The sequence below is a fragment of the Megalopta genalis genome, chromosome 17 (assembly GCF_051020955.1).
Source record: "Megalopta genalis isolate 19385.01 chromosome 17, iyMegGena1_principal, whole genome shotgun sequence".
In the NCBI taxonomy this organism is placed as follows: Eukaryota; Metazoa; Arthropoda; class Insecta; order Hymenoptera; family Halictidae; genus Megalopta; species Megalopta genalis.
The window spans coordinates 626,624-642,762 of NC_135029.1; the positions used below are offsets into that span (position 1 = coordinate 626,624).

At 38.2% G+C, this 16,139-nt stretch overlaps 1 protein-coding gene and 2 long non-coding RNA genes across 4 annotated transcripts; 1 reads left to right on the plus strand and 2 right to left on the minus strand.

Annotated features, from left to right (window-relative positions):
* Positions 1-30: 30 nt before the first annotated feature.
* LOC117229885 (uncharacterized) lies at positions 31-12,786 on the minus strand. Of its 2 annotated transcripts, none has more exons than XM_033486799.2 (3): positions 11,981-12,786; positions 1,189-1,482; positions 31-452 (listed from the first exon to the last, which is right to left on the minus strand). In XM_033486799.2, the coding sequence occupies exons 1-3, from the start codon at positions 12,660-12,662 to the stop codon at positions 241-243; spliced, it is 1,188 nt and encodes a 395-aa protein (XP_033342690.2). In that variant the 5' UTR covers positions 12,663-12,786; the 3' UTR covers positions 31-240. The 2 variants fall into 2 exon arrangements, with proteins under 2 accessions (XP_033342690.2, XP_033342698.2); XM_033486807.2 differs by having other exon boundaries at positions 11,993-12,785.
* On the plus strand, positions 2,834-4,707 carry LOC143260714 (uncharacterized). Its single transcript, XR_013035000.1, has 2 exons — positions 2,834-4,220; positions 4,529-4,707. It is a non-coding gene; the product is annotated as an uncharacterized LOC143260714 (long non-coding RNA).
* Positions 4,373-6,055, minus strand: LOC143260715 (uncharacterized). Its single transcript, XR_013035001.1, has 2 exons — positions 4,979-6,055; positions 4,373-4,908 (listed from the first exon to the last, which is right to left on the minus strand). It is a non-coding gene; the product is annotated as an uncharacterized LOC143260715 (long non-coding RNA).
* Positions 12,787-16,139: the final 3,353 nt, after the last annotated feature.

Genomic DNA, 16,139 nt, shown 5'->3' on the forward strand with positions numbered 1-16,139 from the left:
TCCGCGAGATAGTTCGCGTAATCGAACGTCTTTGGAGACGAATAATTTATTTGTTTTATTATTCATTTGTATGGACGTAGATATGGCCATGAACCTTTGGCAAGTCTCGCAAACTTGTGCGTCACAAACGGTCGTATAAATAGCAATAAATAAATGTGGAATCTACAAAAACGTCGCGCGGTCCATCGAGATCGAAAGCGGTCGTTGACGATCGCGTCGCTCCTATCTATCTAGTAAGTGCTACGATTTCGCACGCGCGTATCGCATTTCTTCCAACGCGTAGCTATGCAGCAGGCGAGAGTAGTCGTGCCAGGTTTCGCCGAGAAGTTGTCCCCGCGAGCTTCGGGACACTGTCTCTGATCGATCCACGTTGTTCAAACTCTCGTACTCCCCGAGCGCGTCGCTCGCGAACGCAGCCAGCTCGTTCAGTCGTCTCCAAAACCTCGGATTACCTGGAACGAAGCGACACGATTTTAACCTTTTAGGTACGGCTGAATTCTGCGCGAGGCTATTTCTGTGGACGGCAGAGTCTGCTATGTACTGTACAGAGTCTGATACTGTATATTCTGTCTGTATATACAGAGTGTCCCAAAAATGTCTCGCAATCCGAAAGTGGCGGGTTCCTCGGGCCATTTGAAGCAACTTTTTCCTTTACAAAAGTTTTCTCCGAGGCACCGTTAACGAGTTATTAACGAAAAACAGTGACCAATGAGAGGCGAGCTCGGCTGGCGCGAGGCGATCGAGCCAATGAGCGGAACTGGGTTTCGCGCGTTGATTGACTGGGCCGCCTCGCGTCAGCCGTACTCGATTCTTATTGGTCACTGTTTTTCGTTAATAACTCGTTAACGGTGCCTCGAAGAACATTTTTGTAAAGGAAGAAGTTGCTTCAAATGATCCAAGGAACCCGCCATTTCCGGATTCCGAGACATTTTTGGGACACCTTGTAGACTGTTGCTAATCGATATGAAGACAAAAGACGTGTGAAACAATGCATATGAAGACGATTATTTGGTTCAAACGATGAGCGAGTGAGCTACTAGAGCAAGCCACTATAGTGGCGCGTCGTCCAGAGAGATGACATCCGCGAAAGCCACTATAGTGGCGTGTCGTTCTAAAAGATTAAACGGCACGATCGACCAATTCGGGTAATCGTTAAACCTGCGAAGCGTATAAATGTTGCGCGATTACCATCGAGCGATCGTCGACCCTCGTCATCGTCGTCGTCGTCGTCGTCGTTGTTGTTCATCGGTTTGTTTCCTTTCTTCTTGATCTCGAGCTTCGGAATAAAGAGCAGCAGGCATATCACGGCTATGAACTTGACGATCATCTTGAAGATCACCAACTTTAGCAGAATCTTGGCCAAAGTGAAGGCATTCAGCTTGAGCGCGAACGGCCAGGAGAAGTCTATCGTTGGTAGCACGAACGATGGAGTTTCGGACGATCCGTGGGGCACCCCATAGGTGGGCGCCGGTGGTCCATAAGCTGAAAAATTGATTTGTCGAAGGATCAACGATTCCACTGGCGACCGATTCGTTTACAGCTTTGCGAACACGATTGGAAATAAGACAAACCAGTATACCATTCGAACGAAACGCCACGAAAAAGTTCGGAATCGTCCAGATTTAATGATTTTTTTATATGGTTCCGAATTTATTTTTTACTTTTACAATCTAGAAATAATCTAGAAAAGATCTCTAGCAACGAACTTATAATAATTTTTCGCGTATTAGAGACTTAATCAATTATAAGCGTTTTCCAGTTTCATGTTCCAATATTGAATTTTGCAGAAAATAATTCGTGCCGCCGTTCCCGTAAGTAGTAATACCAAGCCCGGCACAAATTTTCTGCTGCCTCTAAACGACTGAATAGCGCCAATCGATGCAGCGGTAAAACGTCCAAACTGTTCAGCGAATTACCGACAGGTAGTTGCAGATCGGTAACCATAGTGACGCACAAATTAAGGGGCTGGACTCCGCAGTGACGCGATAAATTAGAGCTCTTCAAGTCTTTGTCCTTATATGAGAATATTTTTCGATGGAAAATGACAAAATGATGGATTATTTAGGCTCCCCAACTTTTTGTCCTTACATGAGAAAACTTTTCGATGGAAAATGAGTTATTCGAAAGAAGGAGATTTAAAAAGTAGCGCGCCGGTCTATTTACTAATATGTGTTAAAAAGTAGGTCAAAAATTAAGTCATGGAATCCAAGCATGTTTATGCCATTAGATGTATTTTCTGGGTAAAATCATGAGAACGATGGGCTGCTGTGAACTTTCCTCTTTCGAATTACTTATATTCCATCGAAAAATATTTTCATATAGGGACAAAAACTTTGGGAGCGATTCAGTATAGTTTTGCGGCGCCAGAATTTACGATATCGATGATATGGAACAAAAAATGTGACAAGATTAGTTAGATTGGTGCGTATAAGGTGGCGCCTAAGTAGAAGGACTGTCGATGTGGAATTTGAGGCAGATGCAAGCTTGAATTGTGGTTATGTCGGATAACTATTCGCTCATCGGCAATATGTGTCTGTATATGTAATTTTCTGCAAATATGTACATACTACTCTAGTTCAGTTTTTCGAACACATGGGAACGATGAGCAGTTGTAAGCAGTTGTCATATGTATATACATATGTATATACATATACTTACTGACAAAAGTTAAGAAACAACGTATTCGTTTGGTATATTCTCTATCTTCTATATATAAGATACATAGGTTGGAACTAAAAATAGCATAATGAGATAGCATCCTATACATCAATGATCAATAAGTTTTTTTTCAAACATACTTGTACAAGAGCCATTATTAAATTGAATCGAAGAAATAAAGCAAAAGCTGCGCGACATAAGTTAAGAAACATACATCGCTTAAGTTATATAATCACTTTTAATGAAAAACAGCGATATGTCAATGTCTAACCGTTGGTTTTGAGGACTGCATTGCATCTGCGTGGCATAGATTCAATTAATCGAACACAAAAACTCAGTCGGTATTTCTGACCATATTTTCGCGATTGTTTCCATTAATTCTGCTTTATCGTTAAAAAAGTAACTTCCCAACTGACGTCCAATGTAATCAAACAGATGTTCAATTAGGTTCAAGTCCGGGGATTGACTTGGCCACTTGATTACATTAATATTTTGTTCTGCAAGTAACGTCTTAACCAACTTAACCACCTTGATGGCATTTTTTCATTGGCAAATGGCAATGGCAGCATATGATTTTGTAAGATGTCGCGATACGCAATTCTATCCATTGTTTCTTTTATTTATACTAATGGACTAGAGCCGTTACGCGAGAAACAACCCCGCACTATTATATTGCCGCTACCAAATTTTACCGTCGGTTTTAGGTATTTAACATGAAATCGTTGTCCAGTAGGGCGTCGCATATTATTTTTAGAGTCGTTTCCAAGCAGATTTAACGTACTCTCATTTCTCCATAAAATTTTTGACCACTCGGTAGCAGTCCAATTAAGGTGTTCTCTAGCAAACTCCAACCGAGCTGCTCTATTTTTCTTCGACACAAGTGATTTCTTGTATGCTTTGCGTGAAAAAAGATTATTTTCATCTAAACGATGGTTAATTGTCCTGTTACTAATATTTTCCAGACACAGTTGATTTTTAATTTCAGAAGCAGTGTAAAATGGATTCGACGTAGAAAGTCTTGCAATTCGACGATCTAATTTTTCATCTGTTTTTCGCGGTCTGCCAGTTCGTGGTGACGTTTTAACAGTTCCATATTCATCGGATCGTTTTATAATTTTGGTGATAAGTCACTCTTTTAACAACAAAGCAGAATTAATGGAAACGATCACGAAAATATGATCAGAAATACCGACTGAGTTTTGTGTTCGATTAACTGAATCTATGCCACGCAGATGCAATGCAGTCCTCAAATCCAGGGATTATCCAACATCTTATTAGACTGTTATGAAAACTACAGACATATTGACACATCGCTGTTTTTCATTAAAAGTGATTATATAACTTAAGCGATGTATGTTTCTTAACTTATGTCGCGTAGCTTTTGCCTTATTTCTTCGATTCAATTTAATTGTGGCGCTCGTACAAGTATGTTTGAGAAAAAACTCATTGATATATGGGACGCTATCTCATTATGCTATTTTTAGTTCCAACCTATGTATCTTAGAAGATAGAGAATATACCGAAATGTATCAAACGATTACCTTGTTTCTCAACTTTTGTCGGTAAGTGTATGTATTTCAGCTCTATATACATCATTTGAAATTGTGATAAAGTATTCTAATCGTAGAAATTTCATACATTATCACGTTATACAAAAAATAAAATAAAATTGGTTGGGAAATGTGATAAATATAACCTAGTATGTCTGGAAAAGTTACTAGCAAATGTTATTATATTTTATGGTTAATTTTTCAAGCAAACTTCTCAAAACTATCCCTCTTGGTTTTTTAAAGCAATTTCTTAGTTAATGCTGCTTGTTTCTTGTAACTAATCCAATTAACTACAATATCTTTTTGGTTTTATTTTTTAGATGCTGCTTTTCTTTGTCCAATGCTGACATCACATTCTCTGTCCCAACAATATGATTTAGGACATTCTTCCTTCCTTCTGTATACTTTATAACGGAGTCGTTCATTACTATGACCATTCTATTTGTATTTGTCAATTATCGACCCACTTGAATTTTAACATAATGATTCATATTGACTATCCATAAGTCTCTGATATAATCCCCAATGTCTTTGTAGCCTTGGTAATCTGTTATATTTCCTTTTATATAAACATTTTTCATTGCTGAGCCTTATCCTCAGTGGAAAATGGTCAGACCACAGTGGATCTTCATCCTGGGAAACTAATTGCTTCACTAGCAACTTGTTGTTTCGACAGTATCAAGTCTAAATTACTGTAATTCTAATATAAATGTGTGATTTAGTATTATAGTTGTTAATTATACCCATTTCATATTTATTTTGTAACGTACCGAGAATCTTCCCACGAATTTTTTATATTCCTTCCTGAAGGCATACGCCAGGCTGGCGCCAGCCAGCCGGTGGTTCATTTGTATATCGCGAGTCGAGTACCTCTAAGGGGGTACGACGACGAACGTTTCTGGAATCGGACCACATAGGAACACCCCCACTACCATTTTTCCAGAGAAAATCTGACTATATAAAGGGCCCAAACGCGACCGGGAATCGGGCTAGTTTCGAGTCATTCGTCGACGTGGAAACGCTAGTGAGATCGAGTTTCAATTCTCCTTCGAACAATCTAATAGGTTTCTTTGGTTACAAGTCTAATTATTTCCATCTCCTATTTCGAAGCAGTAGTTGGTATAACCCACCAAGATATATCTTTACCGCTCGAGGTATATCTTTATTTATTTTCTAACAAAGTTACGAGGCAGCCTAATACCAATTTCTTCAAACACCTTATCCTAACCTTAAAGGTAGCCACCCGTGTCGAAATAAACACCGGCTGGTCTACGCACCTTATCCTAACCTTAAAGGTAGCCACCCGTGTCGAAATAAACATCGGCTGGTCTACGCACCTTATCCTAACCTTAAAGGTAGCCACCCGTGTCGGAATAAACATCGGCTGATCTAGGCACTCCTATCAAAAATTCCAATTGCATGTAACCTCTGGCCACCCAACCTGCCTGGCCCTCGGCACGTAACAATTTATTAACTGTATCCAGGTGTCCGGAACAAGATATAGAACGGATTTTCTAACTGATTTTCTTATCCCTGTTATGAGTAAGACAAGAATACATGATAGTATTTGTCCATCCATCGTGACGTGCATACGTTACGCCTACTTCTGCTGTAGGCCGCTGTCCCTCCTATGATCGTAGGCAGCGATTGATATTGACCGTCAGTGTCCTTTATCACCGCCTTCAGCCAATAGAAAACTTATTTTTCTTCTATCGACCGAAGACACGGAGCAATCACTGCATACATCTTATTGTTAATTAAGTTTATCGATGTAAGAATAGGAGTCATATCGAATACCGGCTTCGTTTTGACTCCCTTTCATTATTATAAAATGATTGTAAAATAGAATAAGAACCGTAATGTGTGAAAATAAAAGTACTATAAAACTCACACACACACACACAGTCCAAACGTCAATTTGTTTGTCTGGCTTGTGGATGAGTTATACTACTTGCGAGAAAAATTTTCGAAAATTTCTGCCGAAATTTGGACTTTTGACTCAGGAGAACGTGATCTTCGAGGAGGTATCTCGTTTTGTCCAAATTTCAGTAGTTCAAGTCAATCGCAAGCCTAACAAAGAATTTCGGGAATTTTCGAAATATTAGTATTATAATAGAAGTTCTTATTATCCTAATTAAATTTTAATATGGCAGAAATGAATGCAGAGAGTTCAAGCCATTCGAGATACCTCCTCGCATATTCCCTTATTACGATTAGCAAGTAGATTAAGTTAATGGAAAGTCAGACGAAAATACATGAGTGAGAGAGGGGATAGAGCGATTTTAGAGAAGGGCGAGAAGGAAGAGACAGGCGGAGTGGAAGAAGGTAGAGAGGAATGAAAGAGGGATGCAAAGAGGGGGGAGAACTATGGAAAGATACTAAAGTTACAATGCAACAAGTGGTTGAGGTTCCAGAGTATTTGAAAAGGAAAGGGAAAGACGCGAGAAGGGTCAGGATAGCAAGATATAGATGTCAAGGAAGAAAGTGGATGCAAGAGATGTGGAGGAGAAACAGAAACGTGGGAACACGTGTTAGGGAGGTGCAGGGAGAAGGAAGGGATTCAAGAAAAGAGTAGCAATCCGAACCATTCTGATCGTTGGCTACCAGCTACTCAGCGCCACTTTTTGGCAGAAACGGGCATTTACAGACCCTTGTATTATTTAGTATGGTTTTGGAACTAACTAACATATTATAATTATATTGGATTTATATGAATTGGCTGAAATCGAGAAATTTGCAAAAAAATCAATATCTCATTTTTTATAATTTTGTTTTGTTGTTGTAATCGCTATCTATGCGAACTCTTTCTCTCGTCGCCTTGTTGCTTGGACGATATCACTATCACTGCTATCAAAACGATAAACTAACTGTAGAAGAAAACCTTCTACAGTTAGTCTTTCTAACATATCTGTATAAACGTCTATCTGGAGCTCATCTTCACTACTACTTGTGTCATGAGACTCATTCGTGTTTGAACGTTTTGCCATTGTTCTAATAGAAAATATGAATAAATACATAGGTTAAAAATTTCTAATTGTTATTACTAACTCACAAGATGATATTTACCAAAAAAACTTTTACCAAACAATTTATTTACCAAGAGAAGAATCACTTTTCCGATTTTCTCACTCGTTAGATCTATCTATACCGCTCGACGCTTCAAACCAGACTGAGTTCAGCTTTGAAAATCTTTTCCTCCAGATTTTATGATTATAAATCTCACTATACAGTGCGCGTTATGTTCGCATACCGACCTTTCTTCTAAAAACTTGCCTTATCGCTCTTTTCAAATGGCGCCTTTGAAATGCTCGGCCGTCCTGAGCACGCCTCTCACGTTCTCGTCAAAACTCGCTGACATTTCTTGTATATATCTTAGTAATTTTACTATATTTTGATTTGATTTCTTGTGCCATTTCAAGAGAAAACTTCAGGGAAACATGCATGTCTCAAAAAGTTGCGCTGAAATAACTCAATTCCCCGTAATCTATCTATATTCCCGATATGCTAGAATTACGATGTCCCACGAGAGGGGACAGCGGAGTGCAAAGGGTTAAATGAGGATGGTAGAGGAAAGAGATGGATGGTTAAGTTAAATGAAAAAAGGAAAAGAAATGTGGGTGAAGGTGAGAGAAGAAGGGAGGGTTATTGTGGAAAACAGCGGAAACGGTGGGCAAATGAGGAAGGATGAATCAGCGGAAGTGGAATGATGAGGGAGGAAGGGAGGAGTGAGAGAGCGGGGGAAAAGCGAGATACACGCTTTGAGATGAGAATGAGAGATACACAATGAGAGCAAAGGGTGAAGTATAGCAAGAGTGCAAATGAAAAGTGGGGAAAACGAGAGATATAGAAAAGGCTGCGAGGAGAGAAGAGAGAGGTTACTGGCACCACGTATGTTTATAGTATGGTACAGATAAACAATTTTCGACTCTCTAATCTCTGTTCACATTTGGACATCTCAGAATTATTCTAATCCTTTCGCATCTAGCATACGAATAAAAGTATTCACGAAGATAATTGAGAACTTAGACAAATTGTGTAATAATAATAATAATAATAATAATAATAATAATAATAATAATTTATATATTTTTAATATAATTTTTTATGATTTTTCAAACCTGTTTGTCACATAACATTTGTGTGTTATTGTGATCAAATCACGTGTCAATATCTGTTACGGTTAAAAAGATATTAAAAAACGGCATTGTATTCCACAATCCGCACCGCTGAAAAAATTACAATTATTATAAATAATTATAAAAATATCTGTTTGCACGCTTGAGATGCGTATTTAGCTTTTCGGTCATTTTTGTATGCGTTGATTACAAAAAGATTATTCGCTTTTATATTTTACATACATATAAAATACACATTTAGAAAGAAAAAGAAAGTTCGTAAAATTATATTTAAATAACCTTTCTATCAAAAATATCAATCGAAATTAATTGAAAATTATTGCTTAACAAATGCAACAAATATTTAATTATCGAAAGTTAAGAATGATTATTTTTTAAATATTGTTAGTGAAAATTTCTTTGCAATACCTTCAATGGTTCAAAAGTTATAAGAAAATGTCACCGCATTTCTATTTGAATATTTCTGTTTGAATTGAGTTTCTCTAATAAAACGCCGGTGACTCCATCTCGTATTTATCAAGCAAGTACACATCTCTAGATAATACCATTTATGTAATGAAATTTGTAAAGCAAATGCCAACTTATTGAATCCGTAAAGTCATGTGACTACCCTAGCTCCTTAAGAGTGGGGCTCTCAATACACTGTTACTACACACACATAAAAAAACACATATACGTATATTAGTTTTTAGAGATTTACTCAAACATTTAACCAAATTAGCGACAGTCGATTTCGGCTAACAGTTTTTACCACAGCTCCAATTGGCGTTGCACGGTCCTCGAAGTAAGCTTTTCTTTTTCTCCGCAAGATGCGCCACAATCGTCCATGTGGGCACAATGCAAAGCTGCTTAAAAACATTAATTATGACAAAATTAGGCAATCAAAAAGTAAAAAATGGCCACAGATCTATTTAGAAGAATCTATGGTATCGATATCGCGTAAAAAAAAACAAACGGCAATGAAAAATATAATTAATTACCATTACAGTTAACTAAACTTCAAAGAGCGAGTAACTATGTTCAGCAATGTTGTAATTTACTTTTCTAATATGATACCGATGCAGTAGATTCTTCTAAACAATTCCGAACCCTCCGTTTAATTTTTTATGCCCTAATTTTGTTATAATCTAGGAATTTATCTTGCGCGTCACCATGGTTACCGACTTGAAACCATCTGTCGGTAATTCATCGAATAGTTTGAGCGTTTTACCACTACATGGATTGACGCTATTCAGATGTTTGAAGACAGCAGAAAATTTGTACCGAATTTTATATTGCTACTTATGGGAAAAGCGGCACAAATCATCTGCTCTGAAATTCAATATTGGAAGCTAAAACTGGAAAACGCTTGTAATTAATTGATTAAGACTCTAATACGCGAAAAATGATTGTAGGATAGTTGTCAGAAATTTCTTCTAGGTTTTTCAGTGGTAAAAGTAAAAAAGAAATTCGGGATCATGTCGAAAAATCAATGAATCCCGATCGTTAACTGTGAAAAAAGATGACTGGATCTTGAAGGATAATTTTGAATCGATGTTAGAATGTGTTCTCGTAGGAATTTTCGGTCGTTTAGCGATTCAAATTCAAGTTAAACGAATGTACTTTGATACAGAGAGATTTCAAATTGAAAATAATTATGCAAAATAAAAATTGTTTGCAACAATCGTGAGGAAGCAACAGCCAGATAAAAGCTTCTTTCTTTCATGAACAATCTTAATAAATCCTGCATACTGCGTCGACATATTAAAATTTCTTGAATCTTTTCACCGTTTCATATTTATTCTACTAATTTTTGTCATAGATGCATAAAACAGTCTACTAGTAATCTAATTTTGGTAACTAATTAACCCACAGAATTATTTTGGGGGGGGGGGCTTTCCCGTTAAGATATTTTAACATTGAATTTTCTCCACATTGACAACATAACACTGTCCGACACGATTTTTGAGTTCCTATAGCCACTATGAAATTCTTGTAGAGCTTCACTCCCTGAACAAGAATCCGAAAACCGAATTGTTCCATCACCCTCAGTTTTTTAAATAAACGAACTTTTGTAAAAACCCAAAATTTTCGAGAAAAATGAGGTATTGCACGAAAAGTACAAACGTTAGAAAGTTCTAATTGGTGTTAAAAGATAAAGGAGAGTTTCCCGAATATAGTGGCATGCAATTTATTAATTGTTTTTGGTCCTAAATAGCAATAAATTGCTGTCAAAGTTTAAAAAAGTGTCGACGTAAGCAGTTTCTGCGCAATATTTTTGTATTTTTACGAAAAGTTTTTTGTTCAGCACGAAAACTCTACCCAGAATCAGATTCTGTAGACATTTCTGAAGAAGAAACGGCCCGGTAAAAGTGTCGGAACGATATACATTTTGAATAGATCGAGAAAATGTTCGACAGCAACATGTACACGACGTTTTGCCGCCATGAGCTTCGCTGCTCGCTTCTTTCTGTCCGACAGGGCCGAAGCTACGCGTAATCAACACCGATGGAGAGATCCAATGGGGTACCCACTTAGCGTGTGGGGCGCACCATTTTTTTTTAGTACTTCAATGTTCTGTCTTCTTTTACTTATTTTTATGGATAATAATCACCAAACTGTGATATATTTCACGAAAAAATCACACCAGAGTATTTGGAGTTGGTAACGAAAGTATTCTAACACTAGTATAATTTTGACTTCTACGCCATATAATTAAATAAATATTTAAATATATATTTAACGATATGTTTCAAGAAGTTTAACGTTTTGAAAATGATTATTTATTCATGATCGTATTATCGTTATAATTTAAATGATAACTGTATACATGATATACTTGTAATTCGAACAAATTCAGAATAAAATGAATATTTTTTGTTCATTATTTTTCTTCTATTATTTCACTATTTTTAATTTATGATTCACAGTTTGGTGATTATTATCCATAAAAATAAGTAAAAGAAGACAGAACATTGAAGTACTAAAAAAAAATGGTGCGCCCCACACGCTAAGTGGGTACCCCATTGGATCTCTCCATCGGTGTTGATTACGCGTAGCTTCGGCCCTGTCGGACAGAAAGAAGCGAGCAGCGAAGCTCATGGCGGCAAAACGTCGTGTACATGTTGCTGTCGAACATTTTCTCGATCTATTCAAAATGTATATCGTTCCGACACTTTTACCGGGCCGTTTCTTCTTCAGAAATGTCTACAGAATCTGATTCTGGGTAGAGTTTTCGTGCTGAACAAAAAACTTTTCGTAAAAATACAAAAATATTACGCAGAAACTGCTCACGTCGACACTTTTTTAAACTTTGACAGCAATTTATTGCTATTTAGGACCAAAAACAATTAATAAATTGCATGCCACTATATTCGGGAAACTCTCCTCTATCTTTTAACACCAATTATAACTTTCTAACGTTTGTACTTTTTATGCAATACCTCATTGTTGTCGAAAATTTTGGGTTTTTACAAAAGTTCGTTTATTTCAAAAACTGAGGGTGATGGAGCAATTCGGTTTCCGGATTCTTGTTCAGGGAGTGAAGCTCTACAAGAATTTCATAGTGGCTATAGGAACCCAGAAAAAAAGTTTGCTTTTGTCGGACAGTGTTAATCGGACTTCTATTGTACGTAGAACGCGATCGCGATACGATACCTCTTCCCTCACCTTGCTGCGGCGGCAAGTATTCGTAGGACGTCGGAGGGTAGCTGTGGCTCGGTGCGCCGTAGGTTGCTCGGGGTGGTTGCGATTGCGGGTACGATTGCGGGTACGATTGCGATTGCCCGTAAGCGTTTTGGAACCCGGCGAAGTCCGCGGATCCTCTGGTGGGAAGGCTGTACGAATTGCTGGGCACCATCGAGAAGGTGTCCCGGTCCGGCGAACCGTAAACGATCCGTGGATGGGTCGCACCGATTTCGGAATCCTTACCCGTGTAAACGGGACCCGCGTACTCCTTCCTGCGCTGAGCAGGTCCCGTTCCGTCCGCCGACACGACACCCTCTCGAGGATCCGAGCTGGTGCGAGAATGGCTCAACGCCTCCAAATAGCTGTCTCGATGCGAGCTCGCCCGACCGATTTTCCAACCGACGCCCTTGACCGATTTCGACGCGATCGTCGGCGCCGACGTTACAACGTCCCTCGCAAGGGGCTGTTTCCCTTCGTCGATCACCGTCCCGATCGTCTTCTCCAGCTTGACCACGGTCGCGTTCCCTTCGTTGTACTCGATCGACGGCGAGGGGCTCTGCGCGAGATCGCTGCCGCTCGCAAGCCCGAAAACGATCAGCAACGCGCCACATGCGCGAAAAACCCGCGAGTCCTTGCCGGCCGACACCATCATCCTCTCTGGTAGAATCTAATTCCCGTCGACCACCGATCCCCCAACGAACACTGGATAACCGATCGCTGTTCTCGTTCCGAGCAATCGAACGATCCTCGACGTTCTGAGTTTTTGGACGACGCCGAACCGTCGAGCAAGAAAACGCTCGTTCGCTGCTCCCCTCGGACGCGTCCTCGGCATATTAATCGAGTAGCGGTGTACCTCGGCCTATATCCGAGCTTCCTTTTCACCCGGTCACCCGCTATCGGACGAACCGAGCGTGCTCTCTTCTCTTTCGCGTCGCAACGGAAGCAATTTTCCTTTCTTACGCGGATACAGTTTCTCCCAGGCGCCGGCCTTTCGCGAATTCCGTCGATTTTGTCGCGGGTATTGTCCGCCGCTGACGAACGGAATTCCGCCCGCGGGATCGCGGAGATTGCCATCGCCCCATTGCTATGCGTTGCACGAGGTTCGCGATAACGGTCGCACGATTCATCGAACCCTCCTACGATCGCCACGATCCGTTGACCTACTGAGCCTCTTTGTTCGCATTCTCTCGGCAATCCTTCATTCGATTGGCATTCAACGCGGTCGTGAAAATTGGCCGCGACGAAAGGGAAACGCTCGAACGGAATGAAACAGTGGGTTCAAATTGTATGCGGCCTTTTATTGCTTTTCTTCTTTCTTCATTGTCAGGTTTTATCTGCTTTCTAGTTCTTCTATTCACGTTTATGCGTCCAGCGCAATTCTAATGAAACGTTACTGTAGCATAGTTTTTTCATTTTTATTGCTTTTTATTTCTTTTCAACTATTATATATTCGATGTGGCCATTAATTAACAAACAACACTCGCTTAAGTTCATTAAGTAAAGAGCTAGTTGACGATTGTATTTTCGTTAGTAGAGAATGTGATAAGCTAATAGGTTCAATTGAACATAACCGCAAGCTACCGCGCCTAATCTTAATCATGTGTCATTGACTACATTGCAATGCATTGTTTAAAGTAATACCGAAAGCGGAGAACAGAAGGGGAGCATCGTTTTGTTCTAACGAAATTCTAATGAATCTTTATTTTTCGGTGATTTACTAAATCGGTAGCCCGCTAAGTAATTATGATGCCTTTGTGAAAATATTTATAGCAAACATTATCGTAAAACGTATCGCTACAACAAACAAGAATGTTCATTGCGTTAGCGTTTATTTATAAAGTACAAATAAACATCGAAGTCGGCGTTTCATTACAGGTGCAGAACGCAGGTTCGTTTTAAGTTAACTTTGGTATTAAAAATACAGTACTTTATCTTTGAAAAAGCAATAAAACTATACGGAATAGTATTAAATGTTTGTTGATCTATTTGTTTAAAATTACATTAAATAACATACATTTCCAACATTGTGAAAAGAGGAGTTTGTGCGCTCCTGAACCACTATGCTGCGTCACATTTTTGGTAGACGCTATTGGATCGATCGACTTCAGGTATCCGGGCAACCCTTTCGTGTTGTCGGCGAACCCTTTGAACGGTTAGGATCGTCGAAAAGTCATGCGGTACGCCAACGTCGAAACACTGTACGTATGCAATCCAACGAAAATTTATTTATGTATTTATATGTTATTTATGTACTTATATATTTATTTATGTAATTATTTATGTATTCATTTATGTATTTATATATTTATTTACATATTTACTTATTTATATATTTATTTACGTATTTACTTATTTATGTATTTATTTATTTATTTACCGATAAAAAAATTCTTTAGTATACAATGGTTAATTACCAATTAATCATAAGTAGTGAGGATAGTAAGGACGTTTCTCCCAAAAGTAGTCTCGGAACAGAAGTCAATCCAATATCAAGGATTAATATCCTAGCAAATGACTATTGTGTCGAAATTGATCCTTTTGATGTCGCAATCAATCAAGAAATCTATTGTAATCGTCGCACTAGTACCTTCTATTTGTACTTTAACGGGGTTTCCCGGTTATAAATAAATAAGAAAATAACAAATAAATACAGTGGCGTGAATAATTATACAGGGTGCCCCAAAAATGTCTCGCAATCCGGAAATGGCGGGTTCCTCGGATCATTTGAAGCAGTTTCTTCCTTTATAAAAATTTTCTCCGAGGCACCGTTAACGAGTTATTGACGAAAAACAGTGACCAATAAGAATCGAGTACGGCTGACGCGAGGCGGCCCAGCCAACCGGCGCACGAAGCCTAGTTCCGCTCATTGGCTCGGTCGCCTAGCGCCAGCCGAGCTCGCCCCACATTGGCCACTGTTTTCCATTAATAACTCGTTAACGGTGCCTCGGAGATCATTTTCATTTGCCACTCTCGGATTGCGAGACATTTTTGGGACACCCTGTAGACTCAAAGTAACTCTTACGCCTTTAGTGATATTTAAACAAAAACTTAACGATATATCACATTTGTATGTTTCTAATTACTATTATTTCTAATATGGAAATATACAAATATAGCTTTTTGTCTTGGTTTAAATATCTGCAAAAATGTAAAAGTTACTTTGAGTTTATAATTATTCGTAACACTGTAGGTGATCTCTTTTAGCTGAGTCATTCTACACATTTAAAAAAAGCTTAACAAAATGTCGTATTTCTATATTAGAAATAATAGAAAATAGAAATATATGAATATAATATTTTGTCAAGTTTGCGTTTGGATATCAGTAACAATGTAAAAGTTACTTTGAGTCTATAATTGCGCCGTTCATTTGCCAAATCGATTAACTCCATAAAACAGAAAGTGGAGAAATGTGATGAAATAATATACATATATTATTCTTCAAAGTTCCCTTTAAAATAAAAATTGAAATAAATATTGTATAATGCATATATGTATATACTGGGTGTCCCAAAATTATGGTACTTACGAGAAATGAGGGGTTCCTATGGTCATTCGAAGTAACTTTCTCCTTTACAAAACTTTTTCCGAGGCATCGTTCACGCGAGTTATTAACAAAGAAACACTGACCAATGAGAGACGAGCTTGATTGGTGCAAAGCGGCCGCGGATTGCAATTTCGTTGAGGAAAATGTTACTTCAAATAACCTCAGGAACTGCTCATTTCCCGGAAGTACCATAATTTTGGGACACTCTGTAGATGTAGCTTTCATATAAAGACATGTAGAATGACTGAGATAGTATAGCTTTGGTGTAATTGTTCACCAAGAAATAAATTATTTATTATTCGGCGACCAAACAAATTTTTGTATTTTATGAATATTAAAATAAAAAATACTTAAATCAAACCTTTATATTAAATATGTTCATGGTATAAATTATTATTATATATGTAATTTATTCAACAATTTTAGTAAATCACTGTCCTTTTAAAACATCACTTCGGTAAAATACGTCGGACAAAATTAATATATGTCAGTCATTTTTCTAAACTATTTATTTTGAAAGTGGCTTAAGTCACTTTACCGTAATGAAAAGTGGTGATTTTTTAATGTTTATACGAAATTATTTAT